The sequence below is a fragment of the Phytophthora cinnamomi genome (genome assembly GCF_018691715.1).
Source record: "Phytophthora cinnamomi strain GKB4 chromosome Unknown Contig10, whole genome shotgun sequence".
Classification (NCBI taxonomy): Eukaryota; Oomycota; class Peronosporomycetes; order Peronosporales; family Peronosporaceae; genus Phytophthora; species Phytophthora cinnamomi.
Window position 1 is genome coordinate 92,482 of NW_027150943.1, and position 20,379 is coordinate 112,860.

At 56.4% G+C, this 20,379-nt stretch overlaps 5 protein-coding genes across 5 annotated transcripts; 4 read left to right on the forward strand and 1 right to left on the reverse strand.

The window, feature by feature from the left end:
• Positions 1–547: 547 nt before the first annotated feature.
• Positions 548–2,055, reverse strand: IUM83_05589 (AP-2 complex subunit sigma; the record flags this gene model as incomplete). The annotated part of the gene is made up of 5 exons (XM_067929736.1): positions 548–906; positions 984–1,097; positions 1,176–1,263; positions 1,348–1,426; positions 1,715–2,055. The coding sequence occupies 5 exons, from the start codon at positions 2,053–2,055 to the stop codon at positions 548–550; spliced, it is 981 nt and encodes a 326-aa protein (XP_067798331.1).
• Positions 2,056–2,249: 194 nt separating this feature from the next.
• On the forward strand, positions 2,250–10,261 carry IUM83_05590 (Secreted protein; the record flags this gene model as incomplete). Its single annotated transcript, XM_067929737.1, has 2 exons — positions 2,250–2,347; positions 9,796–10,261. 2 exons carry the CDS (start codon positions 2,250–2,252, stop codon positions 10,259–10,261), a joined length of 564 nt encoding a protein of 187 aa, XP_067798252.1.
• A 6,841-nt stretch (positions 10,262–17,102) lies between these two features.
• On the forward strand, positions 17,103–17,921 carry IUM83_05591 (uncharacterized protein; the record flags this gene model as incomplete). Its single annotated transcript, XM_067929738.1, has 1 exon — positions 17,103–17,921. One exon carries the CDS (start codon positions 17,103–17,105, stop codon positions 17,919–17,921), a length of 819 nt encoding a protein of 272 aa, XP_067798251.1.
• Positions 17,922–17,941: 20 nt separating this feature from the next.
• Positions 17,942–18,901, forward strand: IUM83_05592 (reverse transcriptase; the record flags this gene model as incomplete). Its single annotated transcript, XM_067929739.1, has 1 exon — positions 17,942–18,901. The coding sequence occupies one exon, from the start codon at positions 17,942–17,944 to the stop codon at positions 18,899–18,901; it is 960 nt and encodes a 319-aa protein (XP_067798193.1).
• Positions 18,902–19,059: 158 nt separating this feature from the next.
• On the forward strand, positions 19,060–19,590 carry IUM83_05593 (Eukaryotic/viral aspartic protease; the record flags this gene model as incomplete). Its single annotated transcript, XM_067929740.1, has 1 exon — positions 19,060–19,590. The coding sequence occupies one exon, from the start codon at positions 19,060–19,062 to the stop codon at positions 19,588–19,590; it is 531 nt and encodes a 176-aa protein (XP_067798192.1).
• Positions 19,591–20,379: the final 789 nt, after the last annotated feature.

Here is a 20,379-nt window from a genome sequence, read left to right on the forward strand (position 1 = left end):
AGGGACTAGGATGTTCCAGATGTAGATTTGGGTATTAACCCGATGGTTACTTTTGTGGGGTTACCATTCGCGAATCACCACCACACACAGAGCTGAAGATTTCGCGCTTGGTCGTAGTATGCGTCGCTTCTCGACGGCGGCGCCGCGCGAAGAGCGCTGCGCGGCTGCGGCTGTACCCCTCATGGGCGTAACCCCTGGCTAACTGATACTCGCTGACGGCCGCAGAGATAGACGTCCTCATCTCGCACCTGCGCACGCAGAAGCTCAACGTGTTCAACATCGGCATCGCGTTCCTGACGCTGTCGCTCGCAGAATGGTCACGTACAAGCAGAAGTACGAGAAGGCGCTGCCGAGACGCAGCTAGCCACAAGGTGGCCGCGCTGGACACTCGTGCTGGACCTGGGCGGCGCGCTGCCCGACGAGAGGCGCTGCCAGGGCGCGAGGCGGCCCAGGCCGAGGCCCAGAGCGCTGCGCGAGCGCGAGGAGGAGGCCAAGGCGCTGGCGGCGCTCACGGCGGACGACAAGCAGGGCAAGAAGAGCAACTTATTTAGGCCAGGCCATAGGGGACGCGACTGTGAATAGCTGTCGGAAAACCACGAAGCACACGCTGCAGAAGCTCGATCAATAATGCTGCATCACTTGAAGGCGGCGGGGCCTTAGCGGCCCACTCGCTCGTTGGCTTGCCGTGTCTTGGCGCGGTCACTTCTTGATCGTGGACTGCAGCGAGCGTCTGGCGAGATGGTGTCCTGCGGTTCATCTCGTTGACCGCCGTGAGCACCTCGTTGATGTTGGTCTCCAGCACCATGCCGCCCACGATCTCGTCCAGCGCGTATGCACCTTGTCGCTGTGGAAGATCAGGTCCAGCTCGCACGTTCTCGAAGATCTTGTCCAGCGTCTCCACGAACACTGCAGACAGAGGCAACAGAGCAGACGTCAGGTCTCCACTCACCCCACTGCTCACAACCACTGCACTCCTCCCTCACCCTGGATCAGGTCCAAGATGCCGAGGTCGCTCTCCTGCTTGTCCACCGCGAAGACGAAGTACAGCGTCGCGTAGTGCCGGTAGATGAGCTTGACGCCGTCCCCAATACCGCACCCTGCCGTCGCACCCCTCGTCAGCCCCACAGATCCTACTACCACCACACAGCAAGGTCACCCTCTTGCAGGGGACGTACGTGCCCTCCAGGAAGTTGCAGAGCGTGTCGGGGCGCTTGGACACCTGCGTGTAGATGTCCGGATCACCGCCTGCTGCTCGGCATCCGGCTGCAACAACACACACACCAATACACACAGTGAGCCATCCTCCACCTCTGACCACAGCCTCCACCTCCCTACGCCCCTACGCACGTGCTCGTAGAACTTGACGATGCGCGGCTTGCCGTGGTTGTTCACGATCAGGATCCCCTTGATCATCTCGCTCGCCTTCCTAGCCAAAACGCCAACTATTCGTGTGTCGCACACGGAATTCCCATCCAATTGGGTCGGACACTTAAAAAAAAAAATAGTGGATCGGGACCATTCGCTGACCGACCAGTCTCACTCCATGGCTGCCGGAGCGCCGTGGACCGCGCGACGCCGCCAAGACCGCGCGCGTGCTCCAGGCCGCCAGGGCGCCGACAGCTCGGAGGACATGGAGCGCGAGGAGGAAGAGAGGACGAGGACGCGGACTCGGACGGGGAGGAGACGCAGATCCCTCGAGGACCGGTCAGCTGACCCAGGAGCTGCCGCAGCGCGACGAGCCCGCCGCCCGTGCAGAGGCGCTCGCCACGTCTCCGCCGCTGCCGATGACGAGACGCTGCCGGCTCCCTCGCCCCGCGGCGCCCCAACAGTAAGTAGCCTCGTAAGTAGCAGCGGCGACGCGGCGTCCGCCACGCCGCAGTCGAACGAGGACGAGGACTCGCGTCCGAGACGTCGTCGGAGGTGAGCCAGGCTCAGGCCGCGCGCAGGCCGCGGCCCGCTCGCGCGTTCCACGGCCTGCTCGGACCACCGGGACCTGTCGCGCGGCTGAGGCGGGCCGTCCTGCGACGCCGAGGGCGACAGAGCTTCGCGAGCCATGGTCGGCGCGGACGTGGTGCTGCCGTCCGCCGCGGCGAGCGCGCAGAGGCCAACGGCAGCTCGCAGAGCAACGGCAGCGGCGTCAGGCGCTTCCACGCGCACAGGTTCATCCTGGCCGCCAGCTCGCCGCCGTTCCGCGCCATGCTGACGGGCGGCATGCGCAGTCGGCGCGGCGCGACGTGGAGCTGCACGACATGGAGCCCACGACCGTGGAGAAGATGCTGCTCTTCGACACGGGCGACGTGGTGCTGGAGCTCGAGAGCGTGCTGGGGCTGCTGATCGCGGCCGAGATGTACGAGCTGGAGGCGCTCAGAAATTAAGGGCTTCGTAGCACGCGCACGAGGTGTTCTGCGACCCGCAGTCGTCAGCTGCCGAGAAGATCCTGCTGGAGCTCATCCCGCAGGACGAGCTGCAGATCCGGGAGCTGGCGCTCTGGAGGCGCTGGTCATGTGGGGCGAGTCGCGCGTGGCGAACGGACAAGCCGCTCGGAGACTTGCTGGCGGACATGATGGAGTTCGTGCGCTTCCCCACCATGAGCGTCAGCGACCTCTGGCAAAGTCCGGCCGCTGGTGAACGACGGCGTCATCCGAGAGCACCTGCTCACGGAGCGCCAACCATCTCAAGTGGGGGGTCGCAGACTGGAATCGCAGCCAAGAGGGCCAAGCCACGTGCACTCACTGCCTCACTGCGCAAGCGGAAGCGCGTTTCATTTACGCAGCACGTCACGTTCGAGACCACAGCACAATGAGATTGGTGAATGAAACTACATGCACCCAGCTACCACACTGCAACTACATGTGGAGGAGAGTGGACAAGACCGGCAAGGAGAGCTGATGTTATTATTATTAAGCCTTAGAGCGCGAAGTTCATGTGCATCCTCCTGCGCTTATGTTTATTAGTCGTTCACCGTGGGTCATCCTGCTGCTACAGCTCCCGGCAACTCGCTCCTAGCAGTATTCAACCAAAGTTGCGTCAATAACAATGAAGTATGCGTCGCACAACTTGCTCAGCGAGCGTTCCAGTGCATGGCACCGCATTGTGGTTTGTGCTAACGAAACGAGATTTTTGTCCATGTCTCGCAGCGTCGCCGTGGCATCATTTGCGTCAGTAACCAGCGAGCAGAATGCTGCCCGGCACTTGTTACTCGAATCTCCGTCGATATGATTGTGCACCCGTTCAAGGTTTTTCCACAACGAAACGTGCAGCGACAGCACTTGGTCGCGTTGATTTCCGCTGTCTTGTGGTGGACTCAGCTGTCACTGTACAGTGGTGATTACTTTGCCGACAGGTTCCCAGTTCACAGAATCTTGTAGCAAGGTGTCACTGACGTCGTTTGGTTGACTAGAGTCGCTCACATTGGCCAGCTTCGCCAGCTAATCAACGACGGTCGAGATCTTAATTCGCTTTTGAGGATCAAATGCGCACACCTTCTTGATCAACTCCCATTGACTGTCCTCGCACATCGATGGTCTAAATGACCAGGTCGCAGCATAGCCCTCATCGCGTTGATCGCTGTCAAGTAGTTTTCAAGTGCCTCCAAAAACGAATCGAAGACATTGTGACGGCATTCTCCGGTAACAAGCGGTTGATGCAGCTGCCTTAGGGAGGTGGATTTGTCAGTCTCGGAAGCCCGCCAACCACTGCGGTTGTCTTGATGAGCCTAGCCTATCAAGGTTAAAACGCACACGCCGGCTTCACGACGCATACAAGAAGAAAAGGTGTAAGCATATGCATATGCACACCCCAAGCGAAGCAAGGTGGGCAGCCACAATCCTTCCGTGGAACTGTGCCCAAACGGTGCTGTTCCTCGCGCCTGTCACAGCTTGTTGATCGATCCCCACCGTAAAATCCGTTCCTCCGTTCTCGCAAACAATAAAGTAAGCGTCACAAAGCTTGCTCAATGATCGACCCAGCGCAAAGCACCGCATAGTCGTCTCAGCTAGCAAAATGATACTTCCCTTCCATCCTTGTAGATTGGTTGTAGCCACATGAGAGTCAACAATTAGACGGCAGAACTCAGCGTGGCACTCGCGGCTCGGATCAGTGCCAATTCTTGAGTGAACCTTTGCTAGCTTCTCCCACATCGAAATGTAATGCAGGAGTGTCGCCTCGATCTGGTTCTCGCCATTTTGCAGTTGAGCCAACAACTGCCTCGCCGCTGTAATCACACCAGCGACAGACTCCCAGCTGATCGAATTTAATGACGACGTGATCCCTGGGTCGGTAGATTTGGAGGTGCCTTTAATTTTTGCCATCCCCGCCAGCGTGGTCACCACAGTCGAAATCTTGATCCGCTTCTCAGGCACCAACACGCACATGCGCTTCACCAACTCCCATTGACTGTCGTCACAGATCGTAGGTCGAGATGGTAACACGCCACGTGTGGCGTGATATTTCATAGCGCTTCGGTCGGCAACACACCACGGAAGGCACGGGGCGTATTTATTACCTGATTTCACCGCCTCTACCACTCGCAGGGATTCCACAATACACATACCCAGTGAGTATACATCGGACGCAAAGGTTGGGCGATTGTTCGTATCGAGCAACTCCGGAGCCACCCACTGCCAAGCACCTGAAATCGCTTGAGCCTTGTTCCCGCTGCTCGCGACCGAGCTCAAACCAAAGTCCGTCACTTTCGCTTTCATATCGCTCCCGATCACAATGTTGTTTCCCTTCAGGTCGCCATGCACAACATCACGAGCGTGGAGATACTGAACACCCAGTGCTGCCTCTTGTAACTTCGCCCATATCTCATCGGGGTGCTTTCGCAAATAGCTGTCTAACGTCCCATTGGTAGCGTACTCGCAGACGAAAAATGGTCTTCCAACGTGACACGCACCAAAGAGCCGAACGACGTGCGGGTGGCTAAAGCCAAACCAAATATCCACTTCTCTACGGAACATCATCAACGCTTCTGCTCGCTTCGTGGCGTCATTTTGGGCTTGGCTAGCAGACGGGTCTTTCCATGCAGACAAATTTGACAAGGAAGTCCAAACGTCCGTTGTGTTGTCCGATTTGGTCAAGATCACTTGTTTTACCACCACATCCGAGTCCAGCCACTTGGCTCGCTTCACGCTGCCAAACCCACCCGTACCCAGACAATTCCACTCATCGATAATCAACTCATACCAGGGAATAAACCACTCCGGTGTGAGCTCCGACAAATCATCACTCTCAAGTGTGCTGGCAATATCAGCGTATGCTTTCTCCATGACAGCGATTTGTTGAGCGGTGTACTTGTTCACATGATCATCCATCTCTGCTTTTAACATTTTCAGAAACGCCGATCTCTCCTCCGCTGATTTCAAATCGTTCAGTAGAAGAAAAGTATCTGCCACGCCAGAAACGAACACCTCGATCTGTTCACTGCGCTGTTGCTGCCAACACACCTCTCCCCCTGTGGATGAATCAACTGAATCCCCTAGCGATGCCGCGAGCGAGTTAATACGCCACTGAAACGCGTGCATGCTGGTGGTAGTTGCACGAGTCGAAGACAAACGCATTATATTGGCCTGTTCAGGTGATAGGGTCGTGGTCTGATAAAATTCCGTCAGCAACGCGTAGAATCGTGCGAACAGTGTCGGGTGGTGGGTTGTCTCCTGCATGCGGTCGTGCATGATCTTGAGCTCGTTAAATGCTCGGAAATGTCGGTCATTGTCACAGTTTTCCATGATCGCCTGCAGTTTTGCCCACGCTTTTGCCAGCTCTCCACAGTCATAACCGTCGAAGGAGGTTGCGGGCTCGAGCTCGGGCTCGGATGCTTTAAAGCTCTCTTTGATCGCTAGACGCTCCAGCTCATAGACAACTGACGACAGAGTGGGGCGTTTGTGAGGATCTTGGCAAAACAACGACATGAGATTGAATTCATCGTCATAGTCCGAGTCCGAGTCCGAGTCTTCCGGGATCCACTCCATTTTCACGGCGAGTGCCTGCTTATCGGGTAACTCGGCCCAAGGCAACTTTTCTGCCACTGCTTCCCAAATGCACATTCCCAGCGAGTACACATCCGACTGGAACGAAGGTGGATTCCCTCGGAGCACTTCAGGAGCCTGCCAGCTCATCGACCCAACTACATTCGAGGACCCTTGACTTGCCTTTTTCTTCGACCCGCTTAACCAAAAATTTGACAACTTCGCCATGCCATCGCTTCCGATCAAAATGTTACTGCAGCGAAGATCTCCGTGAACGATTCCTCGCTCATGGAGATATTCAAGACCTAACGCTGCCTCACGCAGGTACTTCCAAACAGTCCGATTATTGTTTCGTTGCAACAACGTCACATACTCCCAAAGTGAACCCTGACTGGCATACTCGCATACGAAGAACTGCAGCTGTGGGCCAGCGTGACACGCCCCGTACATTTTGACCACATTCGGGTGCCGCAGGCGCTGCCACAACTGTACCTCGTCGTCGAATGATGAAAAGGATGAATCCGGGATGAAGAGCTTCACGACCGCATCAGCATCGAGCCACTTGGCCTGGAAGTCGCCCCCGATGTTACGGTTCTTGCAGAAAACGGTCAGCTCAATCTCTGACGGAGGAATGGACCAGCTTCGACGATGGTCGGGAAAAGGCATAATCCCGCTATTGAGTTCTCTGCTATCATCGTTACTGAGCGTTAGAAATCGTGTCAGTATCCGCTGAATGTCATGGTAGCCACCATTAGCAGCAACCCTCACGGTAGAATTCCCATCCTTATCCACAGATTTCACATTTGCGGAGCATTTTTCGACTAACCATTGGATCATATCAGTCTTTCTTTGCCGAACGACCTCCAACAAGACGTTGTCGCCGGTATTGTTCAATGTATTTACGTCAGCGCCGTATTGCTTTGAAAGATACCACACCACGTCCTTGTGGTCAATATTCGCGGCCCGCATTAGTGCTGTGCATTCGTCATTATCCTTGATGTCCACGTTAGCCCCATTTTGTCCGGCAAGGAGCTGCACAACAGCCAAGTGACCTCTGGCAACAGCTAACGTTAATGCTGCAAATCCGTTATTACTCTTGGCATTCACGTCAACGTCACGCTGCTCAGCGAGATACCGCACGACGTCAACATGGCCACATAGAGCAGCTCTCATAAGCGCTGTGCATCCGTCATCGATCTTGGTATTTACGTCAGCTCGATGTTGATCAGCGAGTAGCCGCACAACAGCGATGTGCCCATTTTTCGCGGCCAGCATCAGCGCTGTGTATCCGTTATTGGTTTTAGAATTCATGTCAACCTCATGCTTGTCAGCGAGATGACGAACAATGTCGATGCTGCCCTTTTCAGCGGCCAATATCAATGCCGTGCATCCTCCCTTGTCCGTTGTATTGATGTCAGTGCCATGTTGCTCAGTGAGGTACTGCACCACGTCACTATGCCCACCTTCAGTGGCCCTAATAAGCGCCGTCTGGCCGTAATTGTCTTCGCCATTTACCTCTGCGCCATGTTGCTCAGTGAGGTACTGCACTACGTCAATATGCCCACCTTCAGTGGCCCTAATAAGCGCCGTCCGGCCGTAATTGTCTTTGCCAGTTACCTCTACTCCATCTTGCTCAGCAAGAAACTGCACTACTGCCACATGGCCACACCTTGCAGCCAGCATGAGCGCCGTGCAACCTCTATCGCTCTTGACATTAACGTCAAAGTGAACTTGGTCAGCGAGGAACCGCACGATGCCCAAGTGACAATTTCAGCGGCCCGTAAGAGTGCCGTGTACCCCTCACAGCTCTTCTCATTCAAGTCCACGTCATATTGCTCAGCAAGAAACCGGACAATGCCCATGTGACCATTCTCAGCGGCCCGCACCAGCGCCGAGCATCCGGCAATATCCTTGATATTTACGTCAGCATCATGTTGCTCGGTAAGGAACCGCACGATGTCCTCGTGCCCCCATCTGGCAGCCAGGATCAGCGCACTGCTGCCGTAATAGTCTTTGATGTTCACGTCGTTGTCTCCTTGATCACTGAGAAAGCGTACAATGTCCACGTGACCTTGTGCAGCGGCCCAGATCAGCGCTGTACGACCACGAATGTCCTTGACACCGACGTCAGCCCGGTGTTGTCGGGCAAGGACTTGTACAACATCCAAATGACCTCTTCCAGCAGCTAATGTCAGTGCTGCGGATCCGTTATTACTCCTGCAATCCACGTCAACGTCACGCTGCTCAGCAAGATACTGCACGACGTCAACGTGACCATGCTCAGCGGCTCTCATCAAAGCAGTGCAACCGTCTGGGTCCATGGTATTGGTTCCAGCACCACATTGGTTTGTGAGGAACTGCACCACCTCCAGCCGACCCTTTTCAGCGGCCACCCTCACCGCCGCTTCCCTGTCGAGTCTCGATACTTGGTGGACCAACTTCTCGACCCTCGCGAGGTCTCCCGTGCCCGCGGCGTCAGAGAACTCTCTGGTCTGCATCGCACTTGTTCTCTTTGCGTCGAAATGGAGACTGAATCGTGGTGTTGGATCTTTCAAGTTGGAAGCACAGAATGCCGAAGCCTCCCCACCACCGACCACTGAGCTCACCACTGATTCAGGCCAATTCCTCCAGACAGACAGGCTAAACGGAGACCGAGAACCGAATGCGCTGGGCAACGGCCAGCAAAAGTCTCTCACGAGCAGGGAAACGCTTCGATAAACTCTCACAGGACGAACTGCAGACCGAGAGCACCTCCTCACGGAAGCGCTTTTCAACCATTTCAGGTGGAGATAGCAGACTGGAACGCAGCGAAGAGGGCCAAGCCACGAGCACTCACTGCCTCATTGCGTGAGCGATAGCGTATTTCGCTCACCCAGCATGTCACGTTCGAGACAACAGCACAATACCGTACGTAAGCCCGTCGTGCATGAAGCTGAAATCGCCGGCAAGTGGACCCGTTACCCCACGACGTGTGCCTAGATGGAGCTCGCAGAGCGATGACGGCCGCGGATCGAGCAACCAGCTGGTGCCTTCGGGCATGCGCCCAAGTGGTGCACCTCGGCTGACCCCCCTCGCGTGAAGCCCACAACGAAGCTTAGCTCGCGAAGACGGCCGAGTGTGGGGAAGTGATGCCCCCTGCGTGAAGCCTATCAACTCTACGAGCGGTTTGACACCCGCGGATCAAGTAACACAGCCAGCGCGGTCTGTGTCGCGTGGAACGACGATATGAGCCAGACGCCGGTCAGTTGCCAGCTCGTAGTGTCCGTATTGGAGGTCTGACGAACACAGCAGAGGCATCCTTGGTTACTACGGGGTGGAGGCGCTGGAGGAGCGTAGGGCGATCAAGGTGTTTTAGAATTGAGTAGCGCTTTTTTCCGCGTTTGGATTGCGGGTTTGGATTCTCTTGAATTTGTTGGCGTCTGACTTCATTTTGGTATGAAAACTTTTGCGTTTCTTGTGCGTTTGTGCGCACACGAATTCGTTTTACCTCTGGCGACTTTTCGATACAACCACTGTTATTCTGAGCGACAATCCAGAGTTCTCACGAATTTGTTGGCGTCAGATAGCTACCGTAATACACGAAACTCAATATCACCCCGTACTACTCGCTAGGGAATTGTGTTTTCCACTTCAGAATTGTGCTTCCGGTATACCGGTGCATACCGGTACATTGGGGGTGACTACACCGCAGACCAACCGATGGACGCGTGGCGTTTTCCCTCACTTTGTCTTCAGACCAACAAGCAAGCAACGAAGAAGGGGGTTACTTTACCCAGCTACGCCATGATCACCCGCGGGACCACACCCCCAGCTCCCCGTCATCCAGGGCCCTGACGGCTCCATCGGATAGCGAGCTCCCTGCGGCTGCTGCTGGCATCGCTCCTCCTGACGTCGTGGACGTCACGGGTGCGGACGAGCCGTGGACGACGGCGCCTGCGAGGCGCACGTCCGAGCCCGCACCGCTACGCACGATCAAGCGGGCGACATCGAAGCCGGCTTCTGGTGAAGCTGTGGTCGACGCCCGCACGTGCAAGAAGAAGGTGTCGAAGCGCGCCACGGTGGCATCGACTGCGGGGACACCATGGAAGCCCACGGGTGACAGCGGCCGCGACTCCGATTCCGACCTGGAGGACAAGCCGCCGGCTCCACCTGCGAAGAGGCCGAAGAAGACGGTGACTTCAAGACTGGGTCGAGCGTACCTACGGATCGCGCAGCACCCATACATAAGATCGCCGCTGAAGGGGCCGTGCGGATGGCAGCTCGACATCCCCACGGTCCGAGTCGCAGGTTAAGCAATTTAATACATCAAGCACTGCTGCCATACTGCATCCGAGCACTGAAGTTGAACCGCCAGAGATGGCGCCGACCCCGGCCAACACAAAGCACGGGGAGGCGGATAGGGTGGGAGCGAAGCGGCGGGGGAGGAAATCGGCGCGCGAGCGGGAACTTTTCCGCGAGACCGTCTGCTTTCCCAATCGCTCAGCCTCGCTCGACGCGAAAACACCGTGTCTACTGGGGAGTCAGGAGGACTGTACCGGCACCGGCACCGGCACCGGCACCGCCCAGACGGGTATTTTGACCTTACGGTCCTGGTTGGCCATACAGCCACCCACACCTCAGACTATACAGTCCGGGTTGACCATACAGTCACCCACGGCCATACAGCCAGTACCGGCCATACAGTCGGTACGTTCAATTAAGAATATGCGTAGAGCGTCAGCTCTGACTACATTGCAAGATGTTTCGTGTGTATCACTTCATGAAAGCGAGCTGAACTCTGCTACAGAATCAGTATCACGGACAGTCACGTCGCCGGGATCGGTGTACCAGTCTTCGAGCCGCGGCGTCAAGTTCCCCACCGAAGAAGAAGACCGGTTGCGTACTGGAACTGCACCGCGACCAAGCCACCTGCGCCCGGTCATTAGCGTCAAGGCCGAAGCAGCGATGCGCTCGAACGCTCGTGAAAGAAGCAATCTATTGCGCGTTACTCGCAGAGCCACTCTGGCTCAGGCTATGGCGAAATTGGGCGTTATGCTGCCTCCGGACAACTACCCGCTGTCGCGACCGGGAGTGGCAGGGCCCGAGTTTCTTCTTGATACTCCGCTGCGGAAGGCACTATCGGAGTATGCACGGCGGTCGGGCGCCTCCCTTCCAACTTTTGTCGAAATGGTGCGCGGGCAGACGGTTAACGACTACCGACCAAACAAAAACTTGGTGCCAGCTGTGCTGAACGAAGTGTGCAGGGGCTATGAACATTGGGAAGATCCCCAGAATATCGTTCATGGTGGTGTTAAAGTCCGGTTAAGTAAGACGCCTCCGCGGCAGGTACAACGGCCACCAAACCACGGGTCGGCGAGAGACCGTCTCAATGTGCTCCGCAAGAACATCCGCAAGGAGCAGGGCGCAGGGCGATGCCTGGTGCTCGATCGGGACCTCCTCAAGCAATGGCCCGAGATAATCACCAGCCCCTTCGGAGTGGTCGACAAGGATGGCGAGGACACCAATGTTACAGGTCGAACGATTCACGATCTGCCGCACCCCGAAGGCACCTCCATCAACGACTGTACGGACCAGGACAGCATCGTTAAGCCGGAGTATACACATTGCGACGCGGTGGCAACCGAGATCCTGAAGTCCAAGCGCGCCCACCCGAATGCTCGTGTCTGTGTGATGGCTGGTGACGTAGCCTCTGCTTTTCGAAACATCAGTATCTACAGCAACAGCGTGTATCTTTTCGCCGGACACATCGAGGAAGACGATGTCATCGTGATCGAGCTCGCAGCGCCATTTGGCTGGACCGGGTCCCCGGGGTTTTACGAAATTGCTGGTAGTGCCGTCGCTTACGTGCACGGTTCTCACACCACTAACACGTTCCCGGATGGTTTCTTCAATTATCACTGGGTTGATGATCACGTCAATGTGACTGCGGACATTGGAACATCCTGTGATGACGCGAATCGGTCGTTATGGTATGCCATGGTAGCGGTCCTGGGTGCTGACGCTATTAACGCTAAGAAGTTCACCGATTGGAACACACGACAACGCGTACTGGGCCTCGTATTCGACTCTGTGGCGGAAACGGTGTCTATGCCACCAGAGAAGATACTCAAGGCACGGAAAATTGTGGCGGACGCTTTCTCCGCTTCGTCGCTCTCAAGGCAGGCCTATCGGTCGCTGATGGGTAGTCTTCGGCATGTGGCAACATGCATCCGTGCTGCACGGCCGTTTCTCCAGCGCCTGCGCGAAAGTCATCTACATCGTTTTCAGCGTGTCCCGGTTACACCTGACATGCGGCAGGATTTGCTATGGTGGTGGCGTGTGCTCCACACACCCCAGTTGAACGGTGTGTCGCTGGAATACTTCAACTCTCTCTCGGCACCGGATATTGAAGTTGAATTGGACGCGTCAGATTACGGGCTCTGCGCGTTGGACGTCTCCTCGCAGATGGCTCTCACTTACCAGTTCACGGACAGCGAACGCGAGCTGATCGCAGCATTCAAGGATGGAGCGCCGAACAGGTTCGATATCAACTTCCGCGAATTACTTTCTTGCGCTTTCGCGGTCCACGCGTGGGGACGCCGTTGGGGCTGCGGGGTTCCTCGCAACGGACGCCCTTGCCACGTCCTGTTTCGTATCGACAACACCTCTGCCGTCGCTTGTCGAAACAAGCTCGCCTCGCGAAACCCACGCGCCCAAGTGATAATCCGGCTCCTAAGCTGGTGGGAAACTTCTGTGACGAGGTCCGAGCCAATTCTTGGCCAGGACCCATCAGTCAGAAGCCCAAACCCTACCACGTACCGGCCACATGTCACTTGAAACGTGGATATTTCTTGACCCAAGTCTGGTTTTTGTACATACTTCAAGTTGTGCTGGCTACGTCTGGAAACTGAGCTCTGCGAACGTCGAGTTGCGGCGACCCCAGATCCCCAGGTCTGAGATTTGAATTCGGTCTGGAGTCTGATGTGGTATCGGGAAATGAAGCCAAGGCCAAAACCCAAAGGCGGGACGAGGGGCGAAGAAGACTCGAGGCGCCGGCGCTAACTGGCAAGTCACAACCCATCGCCAGTCATTGGACTAAACTCCCTGATCGCTGATTGGCCTAAATAGGCCGGTGACGATGACTCGTCGACGGTCCCAAGTCAAGCGCGGGCGGTTGCAGCTCGCTAAGTGCGGTGCGAACCAACTGGCAAGATCCGAACCTATGAGTCATCGGCGCCTGTCCCGAGTCGTCGGTGGCGTTTCAGCGGCCGTTTGAGTCGTCGGTAACGCCGCCACGTCGCAGAGAAAGCGCCGAAGAGTCGTGAGTTACAACTGGCGGTCCAAAACGGACGCGTTTATACTTGATATTTGTATTGATCGATAGGAAACTTAAGAGAAGACAAGATAAGCCTTCGGGCAACAATAACAGAACAGCTTTTCCTCCCAACCACGCAAGGGCGACACCGGTGCCTGCAGTGAACGACCTGCAGCTCAAGGTAAACCTGGTAGGTAGGATTATGACTGTCGGTGGGCACATCTACTAGTGTAGCGTGTGTTCATTGGCAGGGCCAAGAGTTAGTGGCCGGTGTATTGGTAGCGACGAGTCGTCGCCAGGAACTGGAGGAGCGAGAGCGCACTCCATTTATTTCTTCCCGCCGGAGTATAGCTCCGGCACCCTCGTACCACGCCGTAAAAGGCCGGGACCCTTCCTTCTGAGGGCCTGCGAGGTATATTTTGTGTGTGAGAGCGTGCTAGCCTTTGCTCGTGGCTAGTGACGCTGAGTCTTCCGTCGGTCGACTAGCGGAAGCTCGGTACACAGGGGAAACATCAACCCGGTGCAAGGGAAAGTTCCTGGGCCTTCAGGTTCTAACCCTAACAAGCCCATTGAGTCTTCGGTGACTCGGTGGGTGTTGTTGGTGGGGAAAGTGTGCCATATATAATTTAGCGCGTGTTCCTACACGACAACTGGTGCCGCGACCCGGGATTGGTGTGACCTTCTGTGTTTCGTGCTACTGCAGGTCGATCGACTTTACGAGCAACCAAGAAGAAGAAGAAGAACAAGAAAAAGAAGGAAAAAAAAGAGACGAAGAAAGAAGAAAATGGCGAAAGGATCACGTTCAGCGGTACCAGCAACTCCGATGAAGACTGGAGGAACGCGTGGCGACGACTCGACGGCGGCCCTGATCACGCCGCACCTCGACCCGATTGCTGAGCGGACCGTCAGCTTCGACGACTCGATGACTGGATCCGACGCCAAGGACGAAGAAATGGATGAAGACTACGACGATTACCTGGAGGAGAAGGCGCCTGCGCTAGCGGTGGTGACACCCGAGACTCCGGAAGATGCAGTGCTGTCTGCGGGACGCAGCGTGGGCACGCGCTCGTTGTCGCGAAACCTCGCGGTTGAGCTTGACGATGACACGCGTTCCGTGACGCGCAACCTCGCGGATGAACTGGATGATGTGGATGGCCCAGGGCCTGCATATGACGACTTGGAAGACTTTGAAGACGCCGCCGACGACTCGAGGTCACCAGTCCTGACGACTCAAGTGACCGAGCAAACCTCCGGTAACCGGCCGCCACTCAACGGTGACACGCCGGCGGCCAACAAGGTTCTCGGTCGACTATACGAAGAGATGAAGAAGAGCGACTGGGGTGAGCTATTCGAGCCAACGATGACTCGCCAGGCGGTTTGGGCCGATTTGTGTCACGAGTTGGCTCGCCCAGTGAGTTCGGTAACAATCGAACAAGTGGTGAAGGAAACCGAACGATTTCTGAAAGCATTGGGTCTTCGGCCTCTGGAGTACCCTTCGCCGTCGACTCTGGAGTGCTGGGTGCCGGCCGAAGCAGGCGCGGAGCTCTGGAAATGGAAGAAGCGACTCCGCACAGCCTTCGGCGTGAACTCGTTCACTCTGGACGACTCGCGGAAGACTCGTGCGACTCGCGAAGTGGTCGACCCGGCTAGCGTACCGCTGCCGACGACTCCGAAGAGGACAATCCGCGAAAACCCCAGCCGAAAACCCATCAGAGGGGTGTTTAGCGCGTCAGGAGAGCGATCCCCGTACTTTCAAGACTCCCACATGGTGACTCCACCAACTACGGGCTACTCAGACCGCGCTGGACGCACCACCGATGACTCAAAATCGGCCAGGGGCATGAAAAGCAACTCAAGACGGAGCACGAACCTCCGCAGCGGGCCCACCGACGACTCGTCGGACGAAGAAGCGGACTTTACCGGCGATGGAGGAGCGCAGATGGGCGAGTACCTGCGCCAAATCCGTGAGGTGACCGAATCCGAGTTGCTTAACACGACTCCGAGGATCGAGGTGGCAACGCATCGCCCACTGGGGCAGATCAAGGCGTTTTCGGGCACCAGAAACAAGAGCGAGAACTCGATGCAATGGCTTCGCGCCTTTGTCTACGAGATGAAAGGAACACGAGCATCGCCCAACGATTGGTGCATGCCTTTCGAGCTGAGTCTTCGGGACGGCGCTCTACATTGGTACCGACAACTACCCAAGAAGACCAAGCGAACGTGGAGCCTCTTAAGCGAAGCTTTCATCAAGTACTATTGCTCCCAGTTCAGCCAGTCAGCGGAGACTCGCTACTACTCAGCCAAGCGCGAAGACAAGGAACATGTTTGCGACTACCTAAACCGGCTCAATGGCTATGCCAGGAACGCCGGAATTCGGTTTGAGAGCAACGGCCGCAAGGCACGCGACCACGTCAAGCGGTTCCTCGAGACTTGCGGCGACCGAGGACTCGAACGGCGCCTGTGCCACCTGCGCATCTCAGACATACATGAGTTGGAAGAGATGATCCAAGAGATACTGAAGATTGACGAGCGTAGTTCGTCCCGCGAGTCGTCGCTGCCTCACTCTCGAGCTCGGGATGCCTCCCGACGACGTGATGACAGACGTCGCGATGACTTGCGCCGCCACGAGCGCTCGGAGGACGCTCGCCGACGTGATGACCGCCGCCGCGACGACTCGCGGGATGCTTACAACCGTCGCGACCGACGCGAACGAGATTATGAGCGTCGTCACGACGATTCACGCAATATGCCTCGCGTGAGCCTAGCTGAAGCATCTGTCGCTGACATCGTCGCCGAACTTCATGGACGGGACACGCGAGACACGCGGAGCGAGCTGCAGCAACAACGCCACAGATATGATGGCGACTGCAACAGCGAAGATGGAAGTGAACACGGCAGCGACGACTCACAACGTTTCGGCGAAGACTGGGGTGATAGCTATTCGTCAGACGAAAGCGACCACTACCTTGCGGCAGCCAATGACAACGAACGACGAGTCGCCGCTGAAGGCACGTACGCCCGGTCCGCCAACCGACAACCCTGGGGTGACTCAGCGGGGCGCAGCCAAGGCCGGGACAATCGGCTCCAGAACCGCAGTCACCGCGACGAGAGACCTCGCCAGTATGGACCGTGCGCGGCCTGCGGGGTCTCTATCACTCGGCGCACTACTGCCGACGTCGGTGCAAGCTGTGCAAACAAGTACACGACTCAGGAAAATGTGAAGTGTTCCAAGAAATCACCAAGATCATCAAGTCCAAGGTGGACAAGAAAGACCTCACACCCGAGCTCCAAGAACTCCTGTTTTCGGACCATTTAAACTAGGCAGCCCGCCAACTACGACTGGGTTGGTCCCAATCGGGCTGCCACAGTTAGCCGAGCCCGCAATTGAAGCCGAGTGCATCTTTGCATTTGTGGGCGAGTGCGAATGGACGAAGACTGAGCAAAACAACGACATGAAAACGACGGAATTGGAAAAGGAGAGAGGCGATTGCCTCGGTGGAGGTGTATGGTGTGAAGAAGACGATAACGAAGAGGTGGGAGATACCGCCGAAGACTGGCTGACAAGCGCAATACAGGAAGACTCGCGCCGACGACTCGTTCCAGAAGTGCGACTCTTAGTTGGAGAACGGATGGGATGGTGGTCGGCGCAGATATTTGACAAGCGTGTAAGGATGCGGACACTGGTGAACGGAGCCGTGAACGACTCGCGCACGAGGATATTGCTGGACACCGGGGCAAACGTCAGTGTCATCTCGGAAAAACTTGCCAAGCGACTGAAACTCCGCGAAGTAGTGGGGCATGGACGTTGCATGGATGTACAAGGGATCACCAAGGGCAAGATGATGACGACTCGCCGAGCGAAGGTGAAAGTCACCCTTGGATGGGAGCGCGTTTATGTTTTTGAAGTCTGGATAATGGATCACTGCGCCGGGGTAGAAGTGGTGCTTGGCACCGATTTTATGATCCCGGCCGGTATCCGACTGGACCTCCTAAACGCAACGGCCAAGCTCCCCGACGAGGTAATGATCCCGCTGATCAAGACTCGAAACATGATGGACGAGGCCGAAGGAAGCCACGTCGCGTACGGTCCGACGAAACCAATGCAAATACCGGGCCATGAATGGGACGAGTTCAAACTACAACGGCGACAACCCGAGCCGACGACTCACGTGCCGTGGATCCGCCGAACTGAGACGTTCATCCCGACTGTCACCAGGTTCTACAAGGGACGTCCGGTCAGGATTCGACTTACCAACGCCACGGATAGACTGGCGAGTTGTCCGGTACACTTCCCGGTGATAGTCTGGGTTCCAATTGGGTCGCTGCCGAAGACTGAAGGCTACGTGCGGCTAGAATCCGCAAAGTACAAGGAGTGGCAGGTACTCGCATACGCTGCCGCACGAGACAAGACACTGCTCAAGTGGGAAGCTGAACTCTACCAACAATGGTTGGCCAAGCAGCCTCCAGCGGTGGAACAAGTGCGTTACCCGACACCCAAAGGTATCTTGCAGCGACCGGACAAAGACTCGGCCGAGAAACCACCCGTCAACAATGAACGTGACAGTGCCGACGACTCGTCGGTGACGGATGACTCAGAATGGATAGCGGAAGAACATCACCGACGACTCGACGCTACTGCCGGCGACTCGATGGGGTGACGACGACTAACGATGAAGCCATGACTCCAGAAGCAGCTGGATCAGGACTGGAGACTGCTGAGTCGACGGTGCGCCGCGACGAAGACCGAGGACTAGAGTGCAGTCCGAAGAGGCATCCACCGATGACTCAGACTGCACCCAGCCGAGAAGCCGGAGACATCTCAACGACACTCGACCAGACGTTCATAGCAGTAATGCGTGTACTGGTCACGGAAGGTACCGTCGACAGTAACGACGAGACGGCGGAACACCCGGCAGCGGACATCGAACTGGAAGACTACGCGCATGAATTAGCGTTCCTCCCCGATTTATCGGAGCCAGAGCCGACTACACTCAACTACTCGGCGGCGAACGTCAAGAATCCCGAGTTGTCGGCAGACCAACAAGGGAGCCTGATCGAAGTACTCCGACGCCATGAAAGTATCATGATTGCAAGCGGGAATGCACTCCCACCGCCGGCATATGGCGTTGTCTGCGACATAGATGTGCAGGGGCATGCGCCGATCAAACAGCGGGCCCGACGGATCCCATTCAAGCATCTCAAAAAATTGTACGAACTCCTCAAAGGACTGCTCAAGGCAGGGCTCATTGCGTTCTCGGACAGCCCGTGGGCCTCGCCAATCGTCATTGTCCTCAAGAAGAATGGCCAAGACATCCGCCTCTGCATCGACTACAAGATGGTCAACGCGGTAACGGCAATCCTGGATTACGCCATGCCGCTCGTCGACGACTTGCTCACAGACTTGGAGACTTATCTTTGGTTCTGCTCGCTCGACGCGGCCAGCGGATTCTGGGCCATCCTGATGACTCTACGTGCGCGCAAGATTTCGGCATTTGTGTGTCCTCTGGGGCATTTCGAGTGGCTACGAATGCCTTTCGGCCTCAAGAACGCGCCGATGATCTACCAACGGATGATAGACAACGCATTGTGGGGATTTGTGCAACCTAAGGGCGGCTGGAACGCCTTTGCAGCAAAATGAAGGCCGCCGAAGACTCGGCAGAACACTGCCGGCGACTCGAGTCGTCGCCTCGCCTACCAGGCACTACAGCGACGACTCGAACCAAGTTTGCAGCTGCCCGCGATGTCTCGAAGACAGCTGAACCCATTACTCGACTCATTAACAGCCCCGAAGCCGATATGTTTACGACCAACGAAGCCGACGAGTCGTCGCTGGTACCTGTGTTCGACCGGCGATCCTTCGTGGACGATATCTGTTTCGGTGGCGAAGACTTCGACAGTTGTTTGGCGACGCTGGATCGGCTCCTCAGTCGTTTTGAAGAGTGCCGGATCAGCGTCAGCTTTACCAAGAGTACTTTCGTGCAAGGACGCGTTGACTTTCTGTCCCATGAAGTGTCAAAAGACGGCATTCGGCCCGATCCGAAGAAGCTGGACGCGATCACTAAGCTGTCTTTCCCACGAACGAAGAAGGGAATGCAGTCTTTCCTAGGTGCGCTGAATTACTACAGCCGCTTCATCCAAGACTTCGCTGTCTACGGCGCGGCGCTGTACCAGCTGAAGGAAGACGATTTCGCGCCGGAGGGTGACCTCACAGTTGCCCGCCGGAGTTTCCAAGCTCTCCAAGACAAGGTTACGGCAGCGCCGATACTCCGCCACTTCGACCGCACCAGGACGTGCACATCATGCTGTTCGCAAACGAGTGGGCATTAAGCTCCACGCTGCTACAGCTGCATGATGACAAGTTGCACCCTGTCCGCTTCTGCGGACGTGTATTGAAGGAGGCCGAGATGAACTATCATGCGGCGGAAAAAGAGGTGCTAGCACTGTTGTTACTGCTGAAGACTTGCTACACTCAGTTGGCGGGACGGACAATACGAGTTTACACTCGCTTCTCCACCTTGGAGTGGATTACCAAGTCAAAGTCACTCTTTGGGAGAGCTGTACAATTCGCGGTATTGCTCTCCCCGTGGCACCTGATCGTCCAACGAGTCAAGGAGAAGGACTGTGCCTTCACCCAGCTGCTCCAGTCGACGGTGACCAACTTCGTGGACCTCGATGACTCATTAGACCTGGTTGCCCCACCGACTAAAGGCTCACCGACGACTCGCATGGACCCAAACTTGCTCTATGCACGCCTACCGACGACTCATACAGGCTTCGTGGTCTCTTTCGATGGGTCAGCGAAGACTGAGAAGTACGGTGGTTACGGCAGTTGCTCATGGATCGTGTGGAGCCTTCCGGAGTGGAAAATAGTTATTGCAGCGAACGCTTACCTCGAGAAAACCACGGTCAATATCGCCGAGTACACCGGCATGAACAACGGCGTTCTCGCCGCGATCGAACTCCGCGCCGAAGACTTAGTGATCGTGGGAGACTCGAGACTCGCGATCCAGCAATCCCTAGGGGTGATAGCTTGCCGGAAGGAATCACTGATGGCACAGCTGAATCATCACAAGGAGATCACAGCACGGTTGCGGTCAGTCAAATACCTGCACGTGG